Source organism: Mauremys mutica, unplaced genomic scaffold (assembly GCF_020497125.1).
Source record: "Mauremys mutica isolate MM-2020 ecotype Southern unplaced genomic scaffold, ASM2049712v1 000503F_np12_obj, whole genome shotgun sequence".
Classification (NCBI taxonomy): domain Eukaryota; kingdom Metazoa; phylum Chordata; order Testudines; family Geoemydidae; genus Mauremys; species Mauremys mutica.
Genome location: NW_025422982.1, coordinates 173,571 through 197,793, shown reverse-complemented (window position 1 = coordinate 197,793; position 24,223 = coordinate 173,571). Strand labels below are relative to the sequence as shown.

Below are 24,223 nucleotides of genomic sequence, written 5' to 3'. Positions count from 1 at the left end.
AGGGGAGGCTGGTTAGGAAACCCAACACCCCAGTAAAGGACCAAGGTTCTCTCGATCCCAAAGAATCAAGCCCCAGACCCAGGTCAATAGACACATCGGATCTTCCCCCCAAATCCCGCTGGTGCCAACCCTCTAGAAGCTAAAATCGAAAGGGAAAAGATCCAGCCGGGAGCTAGAACTGGTGACATGGGATCAATTCCAGCCAGTGATGGCAACGTCCTTGGCTCAGGCTTGTAGCCGCGATGGCCCCTGCAGGTTCAAATCCCGTCCCTGGAACATCCCCCGCTGGGCCGGGTCGTTCAGCCCTTTGTTCAGAGCTTCAGTTCGGAGCAAAGTCCCCCGAGCCTCGGGGCAGGATTGAGGACCAGGTGGAGACGAGGCCTCGGCCTTTTCTCGGCGTTTCCAGGTGTAAGAACCTCTTTGTCCTTCCTGTGGAAAATTACAGCAACATGGAGCCTGGGGTCACATGGGCCAGGCCCGGCACTTGGCCGAGTCACAAGGCGGATCCGCCTCCTCGCCGTGGGTCAGTTGTAGCTGATGGGCCGTAACGGGCCCCCAAGCCGGCCGGGCCGAGCTGACCCCAACTCGTCTGGGGTGTCACCCCGAGGCACAGCACGAGTGTGAAGCACGGACAGGACAGAGCCGATATTCACAACTTCCACTACAAAATGACACCTGCACCCGGACAGCACAATCCTACCCAGCACCCCACAACCTGGCCTAGACCCCGCAGCTCCCCCCCTGCACGTGCCATTTGGTGCCACTACAGGAACTAGGTTACACCCATTTTCTAGATGGGCCCAGATTATATCAATAACGTCACACCCCCAACGCAAAATTGATACAGGAAGGGGTGACACAAACATCACTGACTGCACCCTAAGAGCTCCCCATCCTTGGGTCCGTCTCACTACAGCGAGTGTTGGGTTAAAGGCCCTACCAGTGTCTAACAGAAATGGTTTTTCAAAGTCATGTTCAGTAACATGATTGAATCTCTTTACAACTCCAGGTAAAACTTAGAACAATAGTGGATTGGATCTGCTCTTGCAGCAGTTCCTGTATGTCTCATGTGATCTTGCCAAGAGCTAAAGAAAACAGCTACTTTATCCATACACACTCTGGCCAATGTTTGGAATCCAATTAACATCAAACCAATGTAGATATTAATGTTGTCCATAGTACAGGAATCTTGGCATTTAGCCATGCAAGCAATATGGTAGTGTGCCTCAGTTTCCCTTTTCCATACAGCACGTCAGGTCTGGAATGTCTTTTCCCCTGTGAAAAGTTCCAATACTGTTTCCAGGCATTAACTGTGAAACATCAGTATAGCAAGGCCCTTTAACATGAGCTGTGTTCTCATGTATCCCTTTCAACGTGGTCAAGGGATTTTCCAGAGGATTAGGCACATTGTACATTCTTACAGTTCTTGGTAATAGCAACACATTAGTTACAAAAATCACCATTAGCAATAACAACAAATTCAGTGCAAGTGTCCATCCACAGTCAGGTTTGTCATGCCACACCCTTGGCTCCATACCATTGGGGTTTGGGCATTTTAGGGTTAACCTGCGGCTTCCCTTTGCAAAATTCAATTTTCTCTTTCCTCCTTGTCCTGCAGAATCAAACCCTGATTTCTCTTGCTTAACAGAAGTCACTGGCTGATGGGGTGGGCTCTGTGCTAACAGCTATTAGCAGGTCTTTCTTCTCCCTGCCAGCCAGGGAATTTGCATCAACACAAACACCAGCTTTTAACTTCTTAGCTGCTACCAATTCCAAGGCTGGACTCCGTCTTACAGAGACCCCACACCCATCCAGAGGGGAGGGGCTGAGGGGGAGAGCTGGCTTGCTGTCCCCTGCCTCCTCAAGCATTCGGCTGTAAAACTCTTTTGCTCTGAAATATCAGTGACCGAATCTGTCCTCAGCCCCTGAAGCACCGACTGCTCCCTCCCAGAATCAGCCTGGAGACAGTCCTGTCCCAACACCATGGTCTTCCCCCCAAGCTGGCCACACACAGCCACGGGGTTATAGGGCTGCTCAACTTTCTTAACAGCTCCTACTCCACCTGAGACCTTCTCCAAGCTGCCCACACTGGATCTCTCAAAAGGAAAGTCAGTGGATGCTTTCACAACAGAACATTTCCGGCTGTTAGGAACTGAAACGTCCTTGATTAAATCACGTTCACACCCTTCAGTTGCAGTAAACCGCTTGCACAGGTTATTAGGAGCTTTTCCCCCCCTAAGCAGCAATTCCCCCCTCTCAGAACTTCTGCCCTTCCCCGCTTCACCCAGGGCTTGCGCTACAGGGACACTGGGGCTCACTTACACCCAGAATCACCTCTGGCCCATCAGGCAGATTCCTACCCAGGTAACCGGTTGGAAGCCTTCTCCTTCCCTTGGCCACACACAGTTCAGGAATCGTTTCCTTCTTGCTACAAGTTGTCAAACTGTCAGTGGGTAACACAATTCACTCACCTTTCTGCTCCCCTTGTGCCCTGGCTGGGGTATCACCCTGAGCAGACAGAGCTGCTGCACCCTTTTCCAACCACACATTAGCAACTGGCAAACTACAAGCACCAGAATTGTCTGGTCTCTGGGATTTTGCTAGGACACTAACTGGATGCACCCTAGTCACAGGGCCATTCTCCCCAGCAGACCCAAACTTAGGACCATTCCCTTCCTGGGCTTTAGCTGAATCCAGAACCAACTCTGAGCCAACTGCTCTATTCTCCACCCTCCCAGGCTGAAAGGCCCCTTCTGGCTGCTCCACAGACACAGAAGAGCCGGAGACACATTCTCCTTCCCCAGACACCCAGCTTGGGATCTCCTTTCCCTGGTCCCAGCACACAGGGCTGTTCACAGACACCTGCTTGGAGACCGAGGTAGCTCCCTCCGTAGGCAAGTCAATACCCCCGACAGACACAGGCACGTTCCCTTCACTGTCACATTTCTCCACCCAGGACACAGGTAAGGGACAGGGACACTCATCTTCCGCTGTCCCTGTCTTCCCACACTGCTGACTAGACAAAGCCACCAGCTCCCCAGGCTGCCCAGGCTCCTCCCAACTTCCCCTACCAGGCACATGGCCACTCCCCACAGACACACTGCCGCTCTTCTCACTCCGCTGAGCTGCTGCCAGCAAATCCCAGTCACCCTTCTCAGGTTCCCTTTCACAAGCCAGCACCCCCTGAAAATCTCCCCCTTCCTTCCTCCGTTAGGGCTTCAACCTGACCATCAACTTTCATCTGCTCCTGAGAAACGTGTTCCTGACCACTGAGATCTTTCTGTGCTCGATCTAACTCCAGCTTCGCTTCTGAGACAGACGTTCAGAAACTCCATTCCCAGCCACACGGCTTTCGGGCACAGACAAACCTTTGGAGCAACCCTCCCCAGGCAAATCAGTGCCCACAATAGACACAGCTCCTGTGACTGGCGACCTGGACTGAACAAAGCTTTAACATCTTCCCCAAGCAAAAGCTCCTTAGGCAATAACTTCCTGATGCCAGCCATCACTTCATGCTGAGCACCGGTCCATTCGAGGTGGATTCTGGCTAAAGGCACACGCACCGTAAACTCCAGGACTACAACATTCACACTCGGATTTGGTAAATAATCTTCCTCTTTGACCAGGTCTGCTTTAACAAGAGTGATGTTAGAAGCAGGGGCAGCTCTAGCCATTTCGCCGCCACAAGCACGGCGGCACGCCGGGGGGCGGGCTCTGCCGGTCGCCGGTCCCGCGGCTCCGGTGGACCTCCCGCAGACGAGCCTGCGGATGCTCCACCGAAGCCGCGGGACCAGCGGACCCTCCACAGGCACGTCTGCGGGAGGTCCACCGGAGCCGCCTGCCGCCCTCCCAGCGACCGGCAGAGCGCCCCCCGCGGCGTCCACCCCAAGCACGCGCTTGGCGTGCTGGGGCCTGGAGCCGCCCCTGGTTAGAAGCCATCATTTGCCCTAAACAGCTTTCACCATTGACCTTTACACACTCTATGAATTTTCCATGACCACTCCCGTACAGAGCACGGGCACAATTTATGGAGCCACCTTCTGCTGAACTCACGGTAACAGCATTGACATTCAAGGTGGCCGTGTTGGGCACGTTTGGTTACCCCCAGACAACTGCTCAGAGTTACACAACATCCCAGCATTGTTAGACACTGGACGTCCAAGAGGATCCGATTTCTGCTGTTCTTCCCTTGCTTCTTTGCCTTGGAGCTGGAGTCTGGCCGTTTCTTGGTGCATCTTGTGAGTCTCCTGTTGCCTCTGTGGAGCTTTCTCCTCAGCAGCCAGCAGCTCCAGATGCCCCTTACGAGCTTTTTCTTCTCTCTCAGCAGCTTCTTTCTCCAGCTGGGCCAAGGCTGCTTCTCTCTCATTCGAATTTCTGCCAGGTTTTGCTCATGTTCAAACTGCATTGCAGTTTCATTGCTTTTGCTGATGCTTTCTGGCTCATGGTCACTGATCTTTAACCAACCAAACTCTCAATCCCAAAATTCAGATTTGGCTAGCGTGGGGTTCTGACCCAAAGCTTAATTGAACTGGTTCTGTGGATCCTGCCGACTATGCCACTGTGACGCTGTGGTTCTGGCGGGACCCAACTGAGGTGCCAATTAAGGACAAATCGCTTAAACAGGGCACCCAGAGGCACAGCACGAGTGTGAAGCATGGACAGGACAGAGCCGATATTCATAACTTCCACTACAAAATGACACCTGCACCCAGACAGCACAGTCCTACCCAGCACCCCACAACCTGGCCTAGACCCCGCAGCCCCCGTGGCACCCTGCCCCCCGTCTCATGGCCCCTCTCCCTCAACCTGGCCTAGACACCTCAGCTCACCCCCTTTACATAAGATTTGGTGCCACTACAGGACCTTGGTTGCAACCATGTTCTATATGGTCCCAGATTATATCAATAACGTCACACCCGCCATCCCACAATGCACCCTGCCATGGCTAACCCCCCGCGCCGTCCCACAATGAACCCTGCCACAGCTAACACCACCCCCCCGCCATCCCACAATGCACCCTGCCGCCAACGCCCCCCCGCCATCCCACAATGCACCCTGCCGCCACTAACGCCCCCCTGCCATCCCACAATGCACCCTGCTGCCAACGCCCCCCCCCTCCATCCCACAATGCACCCTGCCGCCACTAACGCCCCCCTGCCATCCCACAATGCCCCCTGCTGCCAATTCCCCCCCCACCATCCCACAATGCACCCTGCCACAGCTAACACCACCCCCCCGCCATCCCACAATGCCCACGCCATCCCACCATGCACCCTGCTGCAGCTTATCGCCCCCGCCATCTCACAATGCACCCTGCCGCCACTAACGCCCCCCTGCCATCCCACAATGCACCCTGCTGCCAACGCCCCCCGCCATCCCACAATGCACCCTGCCGCCACTAACGCCCCCCTGCCATCCCACAATGCACCCTGCTGCCAATACCCCCCCCACCATCCCACAATGCACCCTGCTGCCACTAACGCCCCCCTGCCATCCCACAATGCACCCTGCTGCCAATGCCCCCCCACCATCCCACAATGCACCCTGCCACAGCTAACACCACCCCCCGCCATCCCACACTGCCCATGCCATCCCTCAATGCACCCTGCTGCGGCTAATGCCCCCCGCCATCCCACAATGCACCCTGCCGCCACTAATGCCCCCCTGCCATCCCACAATGCACCCTGCCGCCAACGCCCCCCCCACCATCCCACAATGCACCCTGCCGCCGCTAACGCCCCCCCGCCATCCCACAATGCACCCTGCTGCGGCTAACGCCCGCTTTCCCTCGCTGAGCTCCTGCAGGGGTCGGTCCGGAGTCACTCCAGATTGAAACGAGGGCAGGGCCGGGTTCTGAGCTGAGCTCCTGCGGGGGTCGGTCAGGAGTCACCCCAGATTGCAACGGGGGCAGGGCCGGGTTCTGAGCTGAGTCCCTGCAGGGTGAATCCAGATTCACTCCAGATTGCAACGAGGGCAGGGCCGGGTTCTGAGCTGAGCCCCTGCAGGGTGAATCCAGAGTCACTCCAGATTGCAAGGAGGGCAGGGCCGGGTTCTGAGCTGAGCTCCTGTGGGGGTCAGTCCGGAGTCACTCCAGATTGCAACGAGGGCAGGGCCAGGTTCTGAGCTGAGCTCCTGCGGGGGTCAGTCCGGAGTCACCCCAGATTGCAACGGGGGCAGGGCCGGGTTCTGAGCTGAGCCCCTGCAGGGTGAATCCAGAGTCACTCCAGATTGCAAGGAGGGCAGGGCCGGGTTCTGAGCTGAGCTCCTGTGGGGGTCAGTCCGGAGTCACTCCAGATTGCAACGAGGGCAGGGCCGGGTTCTGAGCTGAGCTCCTGTGGGGGTCAGTCCGGAGTCACTCCAGATTGCAACGAGGGCAGGGCCGGGTTCTGAGCTGAGCTCCTGCGGGGGTCAGTGCAGAGTCACCCCAAATTGCAATGAGGGCAGGGCCGGGTTCTGAGCTGAGCCCCTGCAGGGTGAATCCAGATTCACTCCAGATTGCAACGAGGGCAGGGCCAGGTTCTGAGCTGAGCTCCTGCGGGGGTCGGTCCGGAGTCACCCCAGATTGCAACGAGGGCAGGGCCAGGTTCTGAGCTGAGCCCCTGCAGGGTGAATCCAGAGTCACTCCAGATTGCAATGAGGGCAGGGCCGGGTTCTGAGCTGAGCTCCTGCGGGGGTCGGTCAGGAGTCACCCCAGATTGCAACGAGGGCAGGGCCGGGTTCTGAGCTGAGCCCCTGCAGGGTGAATCCAGAGTCACCCCAGATTGCAACGAGGGCAGGGCCAGGTTCTGAGCTGAGCCCCTGCAGGGTGAATCCAGAGTCACTCCAGATTGCAAGGAGGGCAGGGCCGGGTTCTGAGCTGAGCTCCTGTGGGGGTCAGTCCGGAGTCACTCCAGATTGCAAGGAGGGCAGGGCCGGGTTCTGAGCTGAGCTCCTGTGGGGGTCAGTCCGGAGTCACTCCAGATTGCAACGAGGGCAGGGCCAGGTTCTGAGCTGAGCTCCTGCGGGGGTCAGTCCGGAGTCACCCCAGATTGCAACGAGGGCAGGGCCGGGTTCTGAGCTGAGCTCCTGCGGGGGTCAGTGCAGAGTCACCCCAAATTGCAATGAGGGCAGGGCCGGGTTCTGAGCTGAGCCCCTGCAGGGTGAATCCAGATTCACTCCAGATTGCAACGAGGGCAGGGCCAGGTTCTGAGCTGAGCTCCTGCGGGGGTCGGTCCGGAGTCACCCCAGATTGCAACGAGGGCAGGGCCAGGTTCTGAGCTGAGCCCCTGCAGGGTGAATCCAGAGTCACTCCAGATTGCAATGAGGGCAGGGCCGGGTTCTGAGCTGAGCTCCTGCGGGGGTCGGTCAGGAGTCACCCCAGATTGCAACGAGGGCAGGGCCGGGTTCTGAGCTGAGCTCCTGCAGGGTCAATCCAGAGTCACTCCAGGCCTGGATGGGGATCGTGTGGACAACTGGCCAGCCAGAGCAGAATAGTGTGTGTGTGGGGCGGGGTTGGGGGGGTCCCGCATCCTTGGGGGGAATCCCCCCCCTCTGATCTCACTTCCTGCCGGGGGGGCGGAGCGCGGCAGCCGCCAGACGCCGCGCGGGTCCCAGCAGCTGCAGCATGGCCAGTGCGGAGCCCCGTCCGGAGCAGCCCCCGCTGCAGGCCCTGCGTGATGCCGCGGACCGCCTGCGGGTGCGGGCGCTGCGGGCCACGAGCGCTGCGGGCTCGGGGTAAGCGGAGCCGGGCCCTGGGGGTGTTCGTCCCCCGGGGGAGCCATTGCAAGGCGGGGGGGGGCTCTGTGCGTGCCCCTCCCCCGGGGGAGCCATTGCAAGGCGGGGGGGGGGCTCTGTGCGCGCCCCTCCCCCGGGGGAGCCATTGCAAGGCGGGGGGGGGCTCTGTGCGCGCCCCTCCCCCGGGGGAGCCATTGCAAGGCGGGGGGGGGGCTCTGGGGGTGTTCCTCCCCCCGGGGGAGCCATTGCAAGGCGGGGGGGCTCTGTGCGTGCCCCTCCCCCGGGGGAGCCATTGCAAGGCGGGGGGGGGGCTCTGTGCGTGCCCCTCCCCTGGGGGAGCCATTGCAAGGCGGGGGGGGGCTCTGGGGGTGTTCCTGCCCCCGGGGGAGCCATTGCAAGGCGGGGGGGCTCGGTGCGTGCCACTCCCCCGGGGAGCCATTGCAAGGCGGGGGGGGCTCTGGGGGTGTTCCTCCCCCCGGGGGAGCCATTGCAAGGCGGGGGGGGCTCTGGGGGTGCCCCACCCCCGGGGGAGCCATTGCAAGGCGGGGGGGGGCTCTGTGCGTGCCCCTCCCCCGGGGGAGCCATTGCAAGGCGGGGGGGGCTCTGGGGGTGTTCCTCCCCCCGGGGGAGCCATTGCAAGGCGGGGGGGCTCTGTGCGTGCCCCTCCCCCGGGGGAGCCATTGCAAGGCGGGGGGGGGCTCTGTGCGTGCCCCTCCCCCGGGGGAGCCATTGCAAGGCGGGGGGGTCTGTGTGGGAAGGCTCGTGCTCCTGTTGCAAAGGAGGATCGGTGCACGGGGGGGTGCATTTACCCTTGGGGGGGAGAGGCGGGCATTGCTGGGGCTGCATTCGCCGGCCGCAGGACGGGGCCGCCTCCCTTCCACGTGCTTGGGGGGTGTGTGAGGAGGGTAAGGCGCTCGCTCTGCTCTGATTGGCAGTGCTGAGCTGTCACTCCATGGGGGGCTGCTCAAGCCTTGTGGCACCGCCCCTGGCCTGGAGGGGCGGGGCTTGGCTGCTGGGGGCGGGGCCTGGGCTGGATGGGACCAGAATAGGGGGTGTTGTGCCCTCTGTGGGGAGAGGGCTTGGCTGGGATCCCACTCGGGCCTGGGGGGGCACCAGCTGACTCTGCCCCACCTCCCCCCACAGCCACCCCACGTCCTGCTGCAGCGCGGCTGAGATCATGGCGGTGCTGTTCTTCCAGGCGATGCGCTACCGGGCCCGTCAGCCGGCACACCCCAGCAATGACCGCTTCGTCCTCTCCAAGGTGGGGCGTGGGGGCCCGGGCTGGGCTGGGTGGGGGTCGGGGGGGTCCCCTGGCTGGGCTGGGGGGGAATTGGTGGGGTGTCGCTGGGGCTGGGCTGGGGCGGGATAGTGGGGGTCCCCTGGCTGGGCTGGGGGGGAATTGGTGGGGTGTCGCTGTGGCTGGGCTAGGGAGGGATCGGGGGGGGTCCCCTGGCTGGGCTATGGGGGGAATGGGTGGGGTGTCGCTGGGGCTGGGCTATGGGGGGGTCGGGGGGGTCCCCTGGCTGGGCTGGGGGGGTAATGGGTGGGGTGTCGCTGTGGCTGGGCTAGGGAGGGATCGGGGGGGGGGGTCCCGTGGCTGGGCTATGGGGGGAATTGGGGTGTCAGTGTGGCTGGGCTAGGGGGGGATCGGGGGGTCCCCTGGCTGGGCTATGGGGGGAATTGGTGGGGTGTCGCTGGGGCTGGGCTAGGGGGGGGTCGGGGGGGTCCCCTGGCTGGGCTGGGGGGGAATTGGTGGGGTGTCCCTGGGGCTGGGCAAGGGGGGGATCGGGGGGGTCCCCTGGCGGGGCTATGGGGGGAATTGGTGGGGTGTCGCTGGGCTGGGCTAGGGGGGGGTCGGGGGGGTCCCCTGGCTGGGCTATGGGGGGAATGGGTGGGGTGTCGCTGTGGCTGGGCTAGGGAGGGAACGGCCGGCGGGTTACCGTGGCTGGGCTATGTGTGGTATTGGGGTGTGAGTGTGGCTGGGCTAGGGGGGGATCGGGGGGTCCCCTGGCTGGGCTATGGGGGGAATTGGTGGGTGTCGCTGGGGCTGGGCTAGGGGGGGGTCGGGGGGGTCCCCTGGCTGGGCTGGGGGGGAATTGGTGGGGTGTCGCTGTGGCGGGGCGATGGGGCGGTGGGGGGGGTCCCCTGGCTGGGCTGGGGGGGAATTGGTGGGGTGTCGCTGGGGCTGGGCTATGGGGCGGTCGGGGGGGTCCCCTGGCTGGGCTATGGGGGGAATTGGTGGGGTGTCGCTGTGGCTGGGCTAGGGAGGGATCGGGAGGGGTCCCCTGGCTGGGCTATGGGGGGAATTGGTGGGGTCTCGCTGGGGCTGGGCTATGGGGGGGTCCCCTGGCTGGGCTATGGGGGGAATTGGTGGGGAGTCGCTGGGGCAGGGCCGCGGGGGGATCGGGGGGGTCCCCTGGCAGGGCTATGGGGGGAATTGGTGGGGTGTCGCTGGGGCTGGGCTAGGGGGGGATCGGGGGGTCCCCTGGCTGGGCTATGGGGGGAATTGGTGGGGTGTCGCTGGGGCTGGGCTATGGGGGGGTCGGGGGGGTCCCCTGGCTGGGCTATGGGGGGAATTGGTGGGGTGTCGCTGTGGCTGGGCTAGGGGGGGATCGGGGGGGTCCCCTGGCTGGGCTATGGGGGGAATTGGTGGGGTGTCGCTGTGGCTGGGCTAGGGAGGGATCGGGGGGGTCCCCTGGCTGGGCTATGGGGAGCGGCTTCCCCTCTCCAATGTCCTCTCTTGTTCCATTTGGGGGATGGTGCCCATGCTGTGCCCCTGGGGTCTAACCCTGCCCCCTGCCCACAGGGCCATGCTGCCCCCTTGCTCTATGCCGCCTGGGCTGAGGCCGGCTTCCTCAAGGAGCCAGAGCTGCTGAATCTGCGCAAGATCGACAGTGACCTGGAGGGACACCCCACCCCGGTGAGTGGGGGGGGCCCTGGGATACCAGCCTGCCACCCCTCTCTGCTCCCTGGGGGTGGAAAGCCACAACTGGGCATGAGGGCAGCTGGGGGCTGCTGACAATGGTGGGGCAGGGGCTGGGAGGGGCTGTGGGGGTCACATGGCCACTCTCTCCACCAGAGGCTGCCCTTTGTGGACGTGGCCACGGGCTCGCTGGGGCAGGGCCTGGGCGCGGCCTGCGGGATGGCCTACGTAGGCAAGTACTTCGACAGGGCCAGGTGAGTGCCCTGGGGGGGCCCCAGCCTGGGGCAGGTGGCTGGGGAGAACTGGGTGACAATGGGGGGGGGCTGGGGTTGGGAAGCTGGGGGAGGCATGGCCTGGTTGTGACCCCCCCCTTTCTGGGGCTGTGTGGGGGTATGGGGAGGCGTGGTCTGGCAGTGACCCCGCCCTCACTGAGCGGGGGGTTGTTGGGGAGGCGTGGTCTGGCAGTGACCCCGCCCTCACTGAGCGGGGGGGTGTTGGGGAGGCGTGTCTGGCAGTGACCCCGCCCCCTCTGAGCAGGGGGGGCTGGGGAGGTGTGGTCTGGCAGTGACCCCGCCCTCTCTGAGCGGGGGGTGCGGGCTCGGGGAGGTGTGGTCTGGCAGTGACCCCGCCCTCTCTGAGCGGGGGGTGGGGGCTCAGGGAGGTGTGGTCTGGCAGTGACCCCGCCCTCTCTGAGCGGGGGGTGCGGGCTCGGGGAGGTGTGGTCTGGCAGTGACCCCGCCCTCTCTGAGCGGGGGGGGGGGGCTCGGGGAGGCGTGGTCTGGCAGTGACCCCGCCCTCACTCAGTGGGGGGGCTCGGGGAGGCGTGGTCTGGCAGTGACCCCACCCTCACTCAGTGGGGGGGCTCGGGGAGGCGGGGTCTGGCAGTGACCCCGCCCTCCCTCAGTGGGGGGGCTCGGGGAGGCGTGGTCTGGCAGTGACCCCACCCTCACTCAGTGGGGGGGCTCGGGGAGGCGTGGTCTGGCAGTGACCCCGCCCTCACTCAGTGGGGGGGCTCGGGGAGGCGTGGTCTGGCAGTGACCCCGCCCTCACTCAGTGGGGGGGCTCGGGGAGGTGTGGTCTGGCAGTGACCCCGCCCTCTGTGAGCTGGGGGGTGGGGGCTTTGGGAGGCGTGGTCTGGCAGTGACCCCGCCCTCACTGAGCGGGGGGGTGTTGGGGAGGCGTGGTCTGGCAGTGACCCCGCCCTCACTGAGTGGGGGGGTGTTGGGGAGGCGTGGTCTGGCAGTGACCCCGCCCCCTCTGTGCAGGGGGGGTTGGGGAGGCGTGGTCTGGCAGTGACCCCGCCCTCTCTGAGCGGGGGGTGGGGGCTCGGGGAGGGGTGGTCTGGCAGTGACCCCGCCCTCTCTGAGCGGGGGGTGGGGGCTGGGGGTGGTGTGGTCTGGCAGTGACCCCGCCCTCTCAGAGCGGGGGGTGGGGGCTCGGGGAGGCGTGGTCTGGCAGTGACCCCGCCCTCACTCAGTGGGGGGGCTCGGGGAGGCGTGGTCTGGCAGTGACCCCGCCCTCACGCACAGGGGGGGCTCGGGGAGGCGTGGTCTGGCAGTGACCCCGCCCTCACTCAGTGGGGGGGCTCGGGGAGGCGTGGTCTGGCAGTGACCCCGCCCTCACTCAGTGGGGGGGCTCGGGGAGGCGTGGTCTGGCAGTGACCCCGCCCCTCTGGCCAGCTACCGGGTGTTCTGCCTGCTGGGTGACGGGGAGGTGTCCGAGGGCTCCGTCTGGGAAGCTCTGGCCTTCGGCTCCCACTACCGGCTCGACAACCTGGTGGCCATCGTGGACGTCAACCGGCTGGGCCAGAGCGAGGCGGCGCCGCTGGGCCACGACATGGACGTGTACCGCCGCCGCTGCGAGGCCTTCGGGTGAGTGCCCTGGCGGGCGGGCGGGGCGGCGCGGGGCGGCCCTGGGGCTGGCTGACCCCTCCCTCCCTCCCCGGCAGGTGGAACACCGACGTGGTGGACGGCCACGCCGTGGAGGAGCTGGACGAGGCCCTGAGGCAGGCGGCCCAGGTGAAGGGGAAGCCCACGGCCATCCTGGCCAAGACCTACAAGGGTCGAGGCGTCCCCGGTGAGTGCCCCCCTCAGCTCTGAGTGCTGGAGGCCTTGCCTGGGGCCCCACGGCTGGCTCCCGGCTAGGGATGCCTGGCGGGACGGAGGGCCATGCTTGTGGAGGGGGGGGTCAGTGGTTCTTTCTACCCTTCTGACAGCTACTGTGGGGTGCGACAGAGTAGGGACCTCAGGAGAGATGAGGTGAGGCCCCCCCTTCCAGAGCCAGGGAGAAAACCCAGGAGTCCTGGCATCCAGCCCCCCCCAACCCCTCCTCCCCTCCCAGAGCTGGGGAGAGAACCCAGGAGTCCTGGCATCCAGCCCCCCCCAACCCCTCCTCCCCTCCCAGAGCTGGGGAGAGAACCCAGGAGTCCTGGCATCCAGCCCCCCCCAACCCCACCACCCCACCCCGCGCTGGGGAGAGAACCCAGGAGTCCTGGCTCCCAGACCCCCCTCCCCACCCAGAGCTTGGGAGAGAACCCAGGAGTCCTGGCTCCCAGCCCCCCTGCTCTAACCACCAGATCCCCCTCCCCAAGCCGGGGAGAGAACCCAGGAGTCCTGTCTCACTTCTGCTCACTCCCTGGGGGTGGTTCTTTGCCAGGTGTGGAGGATGCGGAGAACTGGCACGGCAAGCCCATGCCCAAGGACAAGGTGGAGTCCATCATCGGTGCCATCCAGAGCCGGATCCAGACCCACGAGGTGCTGGTGCCACAGCGGCCCATTGAGGACGTCCCACAGATCAGCATCGCCGGCATCTGCATGCCCTCGCCCCCTGAATACGCCCTTGGGGACAAGGTAGGGGAAGGGGGTCTGGACTGACTGGGTGCCATGGGGTGGCTGTGGGGCCAGGACAGTGACACTCCCCTGCCCTGCAGGTGGCCACGCGGAAGGCCTACGGCGTGGCCCTGGCAAAGCTGGGTGCTGCCAGCGAGCGTGTGGTGGCCTTGGATGGGGACACCAAGAACTCCACCTTCTGCGAGCTGTTCAAGCAGGCGCACCCCGAGCGCTACATCGAGTGCTACATCGCCGAGCAGAACATGGTCAGTGCTGGGGGCGGGGCGGGGCGGGGGGCTTCTCTGGGGCTGTCCCCCCAGTCACGCGCTGTCTGTCCCCCCAGGTCAGCGTGGCTCTGGGCTGCGCCGCCAGGGACCGGGCCGTGGTCTTCGCCAGCACCTTTGCTGCTTTCTTCACGCGGGCCTTCGACCACATCCGCATGGGCGCCATCTCCCGGGCCAACCTCAACCTGTGCGGCTCCCACTGCGGGGTCTCCATCGGTAGGCACGGGGGGGGCGCTGGGCTGCCTGGGGGCTCCTGGCCCCCCGTGCTGCCGAGCGAGCCTGCTCTCTAGCCCGGCACCTCTCCTGGCTCCCCGCAGGAGAGGACGGCCCCTCGCAGATGGCCCTGGAGGACATTGCCATGTTCCGAGCCATTCCCGGCTGCAGCGTCTTCTACCCCAGCGATGCCGTCTCCACGGAACGCGCCGTCTGCCTGGCTGCCAACACCAAGGTAACCGTGCGGGGGCCTCAGGAGTGGGGTCTGGGGGCCGTCCGCAGGGGCCAGCTGTGGGGTCTGGCTCTGGGGCCAGATGGCACCGATGGTGGACTCCACCTCGTCCTTGGGCCTGGCCATGCCAGTTCTCTGCATCCTCCATTCGCCGGCCCCCGAGAGAGAGTGAGGACTCCTGGGTTCTCTCCCCGGCTCTGGGAGGGGAGTGGGGGCTGGTGGTTAGAGCAGTAGGGGCTGGGAGCCAGGACTCCTGGGTTCTCTCCCCGGCTCTGGGAGGGGAGTGGGGGCTGGTGGTTAGAGCAGTAGGGGCTGGGAGCCAGGACTCCTGGGTTCTCTCCCCGGCTCTGGGAGGGGAGTGGGGGCTGGTGGTTAGAGCAGGGGGGGCTGGGAGCCAGGACTCTTGGGTTCTCTCCCGGCTCTGGGAGGGGAGTGGGGGCTGATGGGTTAGAGCAGGGGGGGCGGGGAGCCAGGACTCCTGGGTTCTCTCCCGGCTCTGGGAGGGGAGTGGGGGCTGATGGGTTAGAGCAGGGGGGGTGGGGAGCCAGGACTCCTGGGTTCTCTCCCCGGCTCTGGGAGGGGAGTGGGGGCTGGTGGTTACAGAGGGGGGGGCTGGGAGCCAGGACTCCTGGGTTCTCTCCCAGCTCTGGGAGGGGAGTGGGGGCTGGTGGTTAGAGCAGGGGGGGCTGGGAGCCAGGACTCCTGGGTTCTCTCCCCGGCTCTGGGAGGGGAGTGGGGGCTGATGGGTTAGAGCAGGGGGGGCTGGGAGCCAGGACTCCTGGGTTCTCTCCTGGCTCTGGGAGGGGAGTGGGGGCTGGTGGTTACAGTGGGGGGGGCGGGGAGCCAGGACTCCTGCGTTCTCTCCCCGGCTCTGGGAGGGGAGTGAGGGCTGGTGGGTCCGAGCAGGGGGCGGCGGGGAGCCCGGACTCCTGGGTTCTCTCCCCGGCTCTGGGAGGGGAGTGGGGGCTGGTGGGTTAGAGCAGGGGGGGCCGGGAGCCCGGACTCCTGGGTTCTCTCCCCGGCTCTGGGAGGGGAGTGGGGGCTGATGGGTTAGAGCAGGGGGTCGGGGAGCCAGGACTCCTGGGTTCTCTCCCCGGCTCTGGGAGGGGAGTGGGGGCTGGTGGGTCCGAGCAGGGGGCGGCGGGGAGCCCGGACTCCTGGGTTCTCTCCCCGGCTCTGGGAGGGGAGTGGGGGCTGGTGGTTAGAGCAGGGGGGGCTGGGAGCCAAGACTCCTGGGTTCTCTCCCCGGCTCTGGGAGGGGAGTGGGGGCTGATGGGTTAGAGATGGGGGGGCGGGGAGCCAGGACTCCTGGGTTCTCTCCCGGCTCTGGGAGGGGAGTGGGGGCTGATGGGTTAGAGCAGGGGGGGTTGGGAGCAAGAACTCCTGTGTTCTTTCCCCGGCTCTGGGAGGGGAGTGGGGGCTGGGGGGTCAGAGAAGGGGGGGCTGGGAGCCAGGACTCCTGGGTTCTATCATCGGACCCGTGCGACCTTGGATTTCCTCCCTTGTCGCGTCCCTTTGCCGGTCACTTGACAGCGTGGGGGTAAGCTGGGAATCCGGCAGCTCTCCTGGGTCGGGGGGTGGGGGGAGCTGTCGGTAGCTCGGCCTGGACGCTCTCCTGGTCACCCAGTCCAGGTCGGTTGCCCCCTGCCCTGTAATCTATGGGAGCAGGGTGAGCCCAGGGACCTGGGAGATCTGCCCTGCTGGATGTGGGATCACAGAGCCCCACCCATGGCTGGGGGTCAGCAGGGGGGACCAAGCGCTAAGCCTGCCTGTGACCTGCCTTGCCTAGGGCATCTGCTTCATCCGGACCAGCCGCCCAGAGACCCCGGTCATCTACCCGCCAGAGGAGACCTTTGAGATCGGCCAGGCCAAGGTAAGGGGCTGGGAAGGGGGGGGGGGGTGCAGGGTGGGAGGGGTTGTTGGGTGACTCTGGGCCAATGGTGGCCTCACTCTGTGCCTCAGTTTCTCCTCTGCCCTGTCTGGATTGGAGGCTCTTTGGGGATGGGGCTCACCCAATGCTGGGAGAGGGGGGCAGTGGGGTTTGTGGAGCTCAGGCCCTGGTGTGCCGGGAGCTGCCTGGGGGTGGTGTCTGGGCAGTGCCCAGTCCAGTGGGGGGCGGGATGTGGGGAGCACCTGGTGCAGTGCAGAGTCCCTGCTCTGCCAGCCTCTGGGTGCTTCTCTTACACAATCTTACAGGCGAGGGAAGCGCTGTCTCCCCTCTCTGCCCAGGGCAGTTGTAGGGCGACGCTGCGGAGCCGACTGATCCAGCTCCGTGGCTGTGGGACAGCGCCGCCCACATGCCTCAGGGCAAAGGCTTCCCAGGCCAAGGACTGAGGGAGATCGGCAGGCAAGGGGAGCCACTGAGAGACCCAAAGAGTGGGGTGGGAAACTGAGGCACAAGGTCACCCGGCAGGTCATGGCGGAGAGCCCAGGCATGCTGGATTCCAGTTCGGCCCTGGGCCAGAGCAGAAAGGGACTCCAGACTGTTCCTGAGCGGCTCCTGCGTGGGGCGGGAGCGTGAAGTGGTTAATCTTTAAAGGAGGGGGGGAATGTGCCAGGGGGCGGTGGCATCTGGCAGGACTCTGGAGCCCGGGGGAGTCCCTGCTGGTGTGTTGGGTCTCGGGCAGCGTCTGCAAGATGATTCCTACGCCTGCCTCGGTTTCCTCCTTCGCCCTGCGTAGCGCCCCGCGGGGGGGAGAACTCAGCTGTCCCTCCCCGTGCAATCCGCAGCTGGGCTGCCCCATGCAGACACTGCTGGGTGGCCCGGAGAAGTGACCGCCTCTCGGGCCTGCTGCCGTGGGGTCCGTGTAGACCACGTCCAGGCCTGCCCCGCGGGCAGAACCAGAGCTGGGGGGTGGGGGCATTACAGACCAGGCTGAAAATCAAGGGGGCCTCCAGGCAGCACGTGGGGCCCAGGCTGGAGAGCCGTGGGGGAAGGGCTGCCCTTGGGTGGGATTGGAAGCCCGCCCCTGGGGGGAACGAGGGAGCCAAGGCTGGGAGCAGCCTCAGCTTGGCCAGGTTCCTTGTCCGTACACTGGGGAAGCCAGCTGGCCTCCCGCAGGGGGCTGGCTGGGCTGGGCTGGCTTCACTCCGCAGAGGCACAGGGAGCACTGGTGTCAAAGACCCGTGGGCCTCCCCTGGGGCAACTGTGGGGCCTTGGGGCCCGGTGTGCTAAAGGGGTCACTCCCGGGAGACTGGCTACAGGCTGGGGCATAGACCAGACCCGGGGACTGGGACAGGCCTGGATCTGCCACTAGGTGGCAGGAGACTCCATAAAGTCTCAGCCAGAAATCCCCAGCTCTGGGAGGGGAGGGGGGACTAGTGGGTAGAGCTGGGAGCCAGCGCTCCTGGGTTCTCCCCACAGCTCTGGGAGGGGAGGGGGGTCTGGTGGGTAGAGCTGGACGCCAGCGCTCCTGGGTTCTCCCCCCAGCTCTGGGAGGGGAGGGGGGACTAGTGGGTAGAGCTGGACGCCAGCGCTCCTGGGTTCTCCCCCCCAGCTCGGGGAGGGGAGGGGGGAATGGGGGGTAGAGCTGGGAGCCAGCGCTCCTGGGTTCTCCCCCCAGCTCTGGGAGGGGAGGGGGGACTAGTGGGTAGAGCTGGACGCCAGCGCTCCTGGGTTCTCCCCCCAGCTCTGGGAGGGGAGGGGGGACTGGGGGGTAGAGCTGGGAGCCAGCGCTCCTGGGTTCTCCCCCCAGCTCTGGGAGGGGAGCGGGGACTAGTGGGTAGAGCTGGACGCCAGCGCTCCTGGGTTCTCCCCCCAGCTGTGGGAGGGGAGGGGGATCTGGGGGGTAGAGCTGGGAGCCAGCGCTCCTGGGTTCTCCCCCCCAGCTCTGGGAGGGGAGGGGGGTCTGGGGGGTAGAGCTGGGAGCCAGCGCTCCTGGGTTCTCCCCCCAGCTCTGGGAGGGGAGGGGGGTCTGGGGGGTAGAGCTGGGAGCCAGCGCTCCTGGGTTCTCCCCCCAGCTCTGGGAGGGGAGGGGGGACTAGTGGGTAGAGCTGGGAGCCAGCGCTCCTGGGTTCTCCCCACAGCTCTGGGAGGGGAGGGGGGTCTGGTGGGTAGAGCTGGACGCCAGCGCTCCTGGGTTCTCCCCCCAGCTCTGGGAGGGGAGGGGGGGTCTGGGGGGTAGAGCTGGGAGCCAGCGCTCCTGGGTTCTCCCCCCAGCTCTGGGAGGGGAGGGGGGACTTGTGGGTAGAGCTGGGAGCCAGCGCTCCTGGGTTCTCCCCCCAGCTCTGGGAGGGGAGGGGGGTATGCTGGGTAGAGCTGGGAGCCAGCGCTCCTGGGTTCTCCCCCCAGCTCTGGGAGGGGAGGGGGGACTAGTGGGTAGAGCTGGACGCCAGCGCTCCTGGGTTCTCCCCCAGCTCTGGGAGGGGAGGGGGGACTAGTGGGTAGAGCTGGGAGCCAGCGCTCCTGGGTTCTCCCCCAGCAGCTCTGGGAGGGGAGGGGGGTCTGGGGGGTAGAGCTGGGAGCCAGCGCTCCTGGGTTCTCCCCCCAGCTCGGGGAGGGGAGGGGGGTCTGGGGGGTAGAGCTGGGAGCCAGCGCTCCTGGGTTCTCCCCCCAACTCTGGGAGGGGAGGGGGGACTAGTGGGTAGAGCTGGGAGCCAGCGCTCCTGGGTTCTCCCCACAGCTCTGGGAGGGGAGGGGGGTCTGGGGGGTAGAGCTGGACGCCAGCGCTCCTGGGTTCTCCCCCCACCTCAGGGAGGGGAGGGGGGGTCGGGGGGGTAGAGCTGGGAGCCAGCGCTCCTGGGTTCTCCCCCCAGCTCTGGGAGGGGAGGGGGGACTAGTGGGTAGAGCTGGGAGCCAGCGCTCCTGGGTTCTCCCCCCAGCTCTGGGAGGGGAGGGGGGACTAGTGGGTAGAGCTGGGAGCCAGCGCTCCTGGGTTCTCCCCCCAGCTCTGGGAGGGGAGGGGGGACTAGTGGGTAGAGCTGGGAGCCAAAGCTCCTGGGTTCTCCCCCCAGCTCTGGGAGGGGAGGGGGGTCTGGGGGGTAGAGCTGGGAGCCAGCGCTCCTGGGTTCTCCCCCCAGCTCTGGGAGGGGAGGGGGGACTAGTGGGTAGAGCTGGACGCCAGCGCTCCTGGGTTCTCCCCCCAGCTCTGGGAGGGGAGGGGGGTCTGGGGGGTAGAGCTGGGAGCCAGCGCTCCTGGGTTCTCCCCCCAGCTCTGGGTGGGGAGGTGGGACTCGGGGTTCGAGCTGGGAGCCAGCGCTCCTGGGTTCTCCCCCCAGCTCTGGGAGGGGAGGGGGGTCTGGTGGGTAGAGCTGGGAGCCAGCGCTCCTGGGTTCTCCCCCCAGCTCTGGGAGGGGAGGGGGGTCTGGGGGGTAGAGCTGGGAGCCAGCGCTCCTGGGTTCTCCCCCCAGCTCTGGGAGGGGAGGGGGGACTAGTGGGTAGAGCTGGGAGCCAGCGCTCCTGGGTTCTCCCCACAGCTCTGGGAGGGGAGGGGGGTCTGGGGGGTAGAGCTGGGAGCCAGCGCTCCTGGGTTCTCCCCCCAGCTCTGGGAGGGGAGGGGGGTCTGGGGGGTAGAGCTGGGAGCCAGCGCTCCTGGGTTCTCCCCCCAGCTCTGGGAGGGGAGGGGGGACTAGTGGGTAGAGCTGGGAGCCAGCGCTCCTGGGTTCTCCCCCCAGCTCTGGGAGGGGAGGGGGGACTAGTGGGTAGAGCTGGGAGCCAGTGCTCCTGGTTCTCCCCCCAGCTCTGGGAGGGGAGGGGGGTCTGGGGGGTAGAGCTGGAGCCAGCGCTCCTGGGTTCTCCCCCAGCTCTGGGAGGGAGGGGGGTCTAGTGGGTAGAGCTGGGAGCCAGCGCTCCTGGGTTCTCCCCCACAGCTCTGCGAGGGGAGGGGGGACTAGTGGGTAGAGCTGGGAGCCAGCGCTCCTGAGTTCTCCCCCCAGCTCTGGGAGGGAGGGGGGTCTGGTGGGTAGAGCTGGACGCCGGCGCTCCTGGGTTCTCCCCCCAGCTCTGGGAGGAGAGGGGGACTAGTGGGTAGAGCTGGGAGCCAGCGCTCCTGGGTTCTCCCCCCAGCTCTGGGAGGGAGGGGGGACTAGTGGGTAGAGCTGGGAGCCAGCGCTCCTGGGTTCTCCCCACAGCTCTGGGAGGGGAGGGGGGACTAGTGGGTAGAGCTGTGAGCCAAGGCTCCTGGGTTCTCCCCCCAGCTCTGGGAGGGGAGGGGGGTCTGGGGGGTAGAGCTGGGAGCCAGCGCTCCTGGGTTCTCCCCCCAGCTCTGGGAGGGGAGGGGGGACTAGTGGGTAGAGCTGGACGCCAGCGCTCCTGGGTTCTCCCCCCAGCTCTGGGAGGGGAGGGGGGTCTGGGGGGTAGAGCTGGGAGCCAGCGCTCCTGGGTTCTCCCCCCAGCTCTGGGAGGGGAGGAGGGTCTGGGGGGTAGAGCTGGGAGCCAGCGCTCCTGGGTTCTCCCCCCAGCTCTGGGAGGGGAGGGGGGTCTGGTGGGTAGAGCTGGGAGCCAGCGCTCCTGGGTTCTCCCCCCACAGCTCTGGGAGGGGAGGGGGGTCTGGGGGGTAGAGCTGGGAGCCAGCGCTCCTGGGTTCTCCCCCACAGCTGTGGGAGGGGAGGGGGGTCTGGGGGGTAGAGCTGGGAGCCAGCGCTCCTGGGTTCTCCCCCACAGTTGTGGGAGGGGAGGGGGGTCTGGTGATCAGATCCAAAGGAAGATTTAATGCAAGGAGAGGGAAGGTGCCTGCTAAGCCAGTGGGGTGGGGGAGTGCAGGGACCCGCCTGCCAAGGGAAGGGAAGGGCCGGGAGGCCTGACCCTTGGGTGCAGGAATAGGGCTGGCTGAGTCTGGCCCTCCCCTGCCCTCTCTGTCCCCAGGTTGTGCGCACCAGCGCCGCTGACAGGGTCACAGTGATTGGAGCCGGGGTCACGCTGCATGAGGCTCTGGCTGCTGCTGCTGAGCTCGCCAAGCAAGGTAACCCGCGCTCGGGGGGTGGCCATGAGCTTGCTGCCCCAGGCTCCTCTGACCCTCTGTCCCTTCCAGGCATCCACATCCGGGTCATCGACCCCTTCACCATCAAGCCCTTGGATGCAGCCACCATAGTCACCAGTGCCCGGGCTACTGGCGGGCGCATCCTCACGGTGGAGGATCATTACAGAGAGGGTAGGAGGCTAGCGGCTGGGGGCTCCCAAATGCCTGCGGGGGGGGCGGAGCAATGGCAGGGGGGGCGGAGCAATGGCAGGGGGGGCGGAGCAATGGCAGGGGGGCTGCTCGCTCCCAGCATGGGCCGCTGGCTGGGCAATGCTGAGCAGGAGGCTTGGTTCCCATGTCAGCGCTGGGCCACCCCGGCAGGACTAGGGTGTCGATGGGGCAGAGGGGACCCCCGGTGTGCGTTGTGTAGCCTCAGTCGCACACTGGACAGGTCCGGGGCTTTGCTGGCCACAGCGGAGAAGAGCTGCTGACACCACAGGAGGATGTTGGCCCAAGAACAAAGGGGGGGGTGAATTGGCCTAGAATCGAGTGACGCTGGAAATAAGGTTTCCAGCCATCGGGGGAGGGTCTGGGGTGGGGGAACCTGCCGGGAAGGTGGATTGTGACCGGTTGTCGGGGCTAGGACTAGAAGGGCTCTCCTGGGTCCCAGGGCTGGCTTGTGAAAAGCTGGAATGGAACCCAGGTGTCCTGCCCACGTGACACATCTCAGAGGGGCTGTGACTAGCGCAGCGTAAGCAACCGAGACTCCTCTGGAAAGGAGAGCTAGGGCCGTGTGCTTGAGCCTTCTCTCTATGCTAGGGGGGATTGGGGAAGCCGTGGCCGCGGCCGTGGCCGGGGAGCCTGGCGTGGTACTCCAAAGCCTGGCTGTGTGCGGAGTGCCCCGCAGTGGCAAACCAGCCGAACTCCTGGACCTCTTTGGGATCAGCACCAAGAGCATCGTAGCAGCTGTGAAGAACACCTTTGCCAACTAACACTCCAGCCATGTCCGGGGCGAGGAGCCGGCTGCTTTCCGGTCCTCCAGCCCAGCCCTGTTCTTTCTGCTCACTTCCTGCTCAGTGGGACCGAAAGTGCTGCTAGCCCGGCTCTGGGGCTGGGATTTCCCCCCTCCCCCCAGGGCTGGGACATGACTCAGCCACTTGCCCAAGCCCAGCCGGTTATTTCTCTGCACCACTAGCAGGCTAACGTCCCCTCCAGTGGTTGAGCAACTTCCACCCATTCTCCTGACGAGCTCCTGTGCAGCAGACGTTCCTTGCTAAGCCATGAGGAGCTTAGCAAGCACTGCCTGCCACTGCTCCCATCATCTGCAGGGCAAGGAGAGGCTGCCCCTCCCCCGGGCCAGTGGGGCCTCTGTCCCTGGGGTAGACAGTGGGGGGCAGGTGTTCACAGGCGCTGCTAGGGACCAATCTGTACCAGGCTCACCTAAAGCCAGGGCGGTGCAGGCTTCGTCCAATAGCTGCACTCTCTGCTCCCGGGCGCTCCTGTTCCTGCTCCGCTCCTAGGGGAAGGAGACACATTAATGCAGCAGCACCGTGTGTTAATCTGCTCCCCCGACATTCCTGACGCGATCCCGTCCCCTGGCTTGCTCAGTGTTAGAAACGACCAATCCCAGCTCTCTTACGGGGCCGGCTGCTGCTGCTCCAACCCAAATAAAAGGTTTAAACAGAGTTGGCTTGGTGTGACTCTGTGAGGAGAAGCAGGCAGGGTGGCATGAATAGAGCAGTTTGGGTACAGGCAGGGCAGGCTGCCCTGGCCAAGGGGTATAATGTTCCAGGGTAGCCAGCAGGCCTGGCCCTCAGTGCCTCGCTTCCAGCAGCCTGTGGATGCCATGCTGGTTGCCATGCGCCGGAAGCAGGGAAAGGCTGCCCCTTGGCGTGACTGAAGGCAGGAGGCAGCCATCACTGCTGCAGCTAAGGGCCCTCGCAAGCTGTGCATAAGTGGTTCGGGGGGGGGTATGCCAAGGGGGGGCCATCAGTGCTCCTCTGTCACTCCTATCAGCCCCTGGGGCAGGGGTGGACATGTGGACAAGGGGGATCCAGTGGACATAGTGTACTTAGATTTCCAGAAAGCCTTTGACAAGGTCCCTCACCAAAGGCTCTTATGTAAATTAAGCTGTCATGGGATAAAAGGGAAGGTCCTTTCATGGATTGAGAACTGGTTACAAGACAGGGAACAAAGGGTAGGAATAAATGGTAAATTCTCAGAATGGAGAGGGGTAACTAGTGGTGTTCCCCAAGGGTCAGTCCTAGGACCAATCCTATTCAACATATTCATAAATCATCTGGAGAAAGGGGTAAACAGTGAGGTGGCAAAGTTTGCAGATGATACTAAACTGCTCGAGATAGTTAAGACCAAAGCAGATTGTGAAGAACTTCAAAAAGATCTCACAAAACTAAGTGATTGGGCAACAAAATGGCAAATGAAATTTATTGTGGATAAATGTAAAGTAATGCACATTGGAAAAAATAACCCCAACTGTACATACAACATGATGGGGGCTAATTTAGCTACAACGAGTCAGGAAAAAGATCTTGGAGTCATCGTGGATAGTTCTCTGAAGATGTCCACGCAGTGTGCAGAGGCGGTCAAAAAAGCAAACAGGATGTTAGGAATCATTAGAAAGGGGATAGAAAATAAGACTGAGAATATATTATTGCCCTTATATAAATCCATGGTACGCCCACATCTCGAATACTGTGTACAGATGTGGTCTCCTCACCTCAAAAAAGATATTCTAGCACTAGAAAAGGTTCAGAAAAGGGCAACTAAAATGATTAGGGGTTTGGAGAGGGTCCCATACGAGGAAAGATTAAAGAGGCTAGGACTCTTCAGCTTGGAAAAGAGGAAACTAAGGGGGGATATGATAGAGGTCTATAAAATCATGAGTGATGTTGAGAAAGTGGATAAGGAAAAGTTATTTACTTATTCCCATAATACAAGAACTAGGGGTCACCAGATGAAATTAATAGGCAGCAGGTTTAAAACAAATCAAAGGAAGTTCTTCTTCACGCAGCGCACAGTGGAACTCCTTACCTGAGGAGGTTGTGAAGGCTAGGACTATAACAGTGTTTAAAAGGGAACTGGATACATTCATGGTGGCTAAGTCCATAAATGGC

The 24,223-nt window shown here is 64.2% G+C and overlaps 1 protein-coding gene across 2 annotated transcripts; it reads left to right on the top strand.

The window, feature by feature from the left end:
* Window positions 1–7,555: 7,555 nt before the first annotated feature.
* LOC123357311 (transketolase-like protein 2) lies at window positions 7,556–22,782 on the top strand. 2 transcript variants are annotated; one of them, XR_006575529.1, is made up of 15 exons: window positions 7,556–7,713; window positions 8,857–8,974; window positions 10,520–10,633; window positions 10,793–10,890; window positions 12,316–12,507; window positions 12,585–12,712; window positions 13,292–13,485; window positions 13,566–13,730; window positions 13,808–13,964; window positions 14,066–14,196; window positions 15,983–16,066; window positions 20,996–21,092; window positions 21,162–21,281; window positions 21,909–22,165; window positions 22,205–22,782. XR_006575529.1 is itself a non-coding variant. In XM_045000598.1 (14 exons), the coding sequence occupies exons 1-14, from the start codon at window positions 7,604–7,606 to the stop codon at window positions 22,079–22,081; spliced, it is 1,881 nt and encodes a 626-aa protein (XP_044856533.1). In that variant the 5' UTR covers window positions 7,556–7,603; the 3' UTR covers window positions 22,082–22,781. The 2 variants fall into 2 exon arrangements, 1 of the variants encoding a protein (XP_044856533.1); XM_045000598.1 differs by having other exon boundaries at window positions 21,909–22,781.
* The last annotated feature ends 1,441 nt before the right edge of the window (window positions 22,783–24,223 follow it).

What these genes read in the sequence shown, in the direction of transcription:
- LOC123357311 (XM_045000598.1), top strand. Translation starts at nt 7,604, where the DNA reads ATGGCCAGTGCGGAGCCCCGTCCGGAGCAGCCCCCGCTGCAGGCCCTG. An exon ending in CGCCGCTGCGAGGCCTTCGG is followed by an intron (nt 12,508 to 12,584) that starts GTGAGTGCCCTG and finishes CCTCCCCGGCAG; the next exon opens with GTGGAACACCGACGTGGTGG. An exon ending in TTGAGATCGGCCAGGCCAAG is followed by an intron (nt 16,067 to 20,995) that starts GTAAGGGGCTGG and finishes CTCTGTCCCCAG; the next exon opens with GTTGTGCGCACCAGCGCCGC.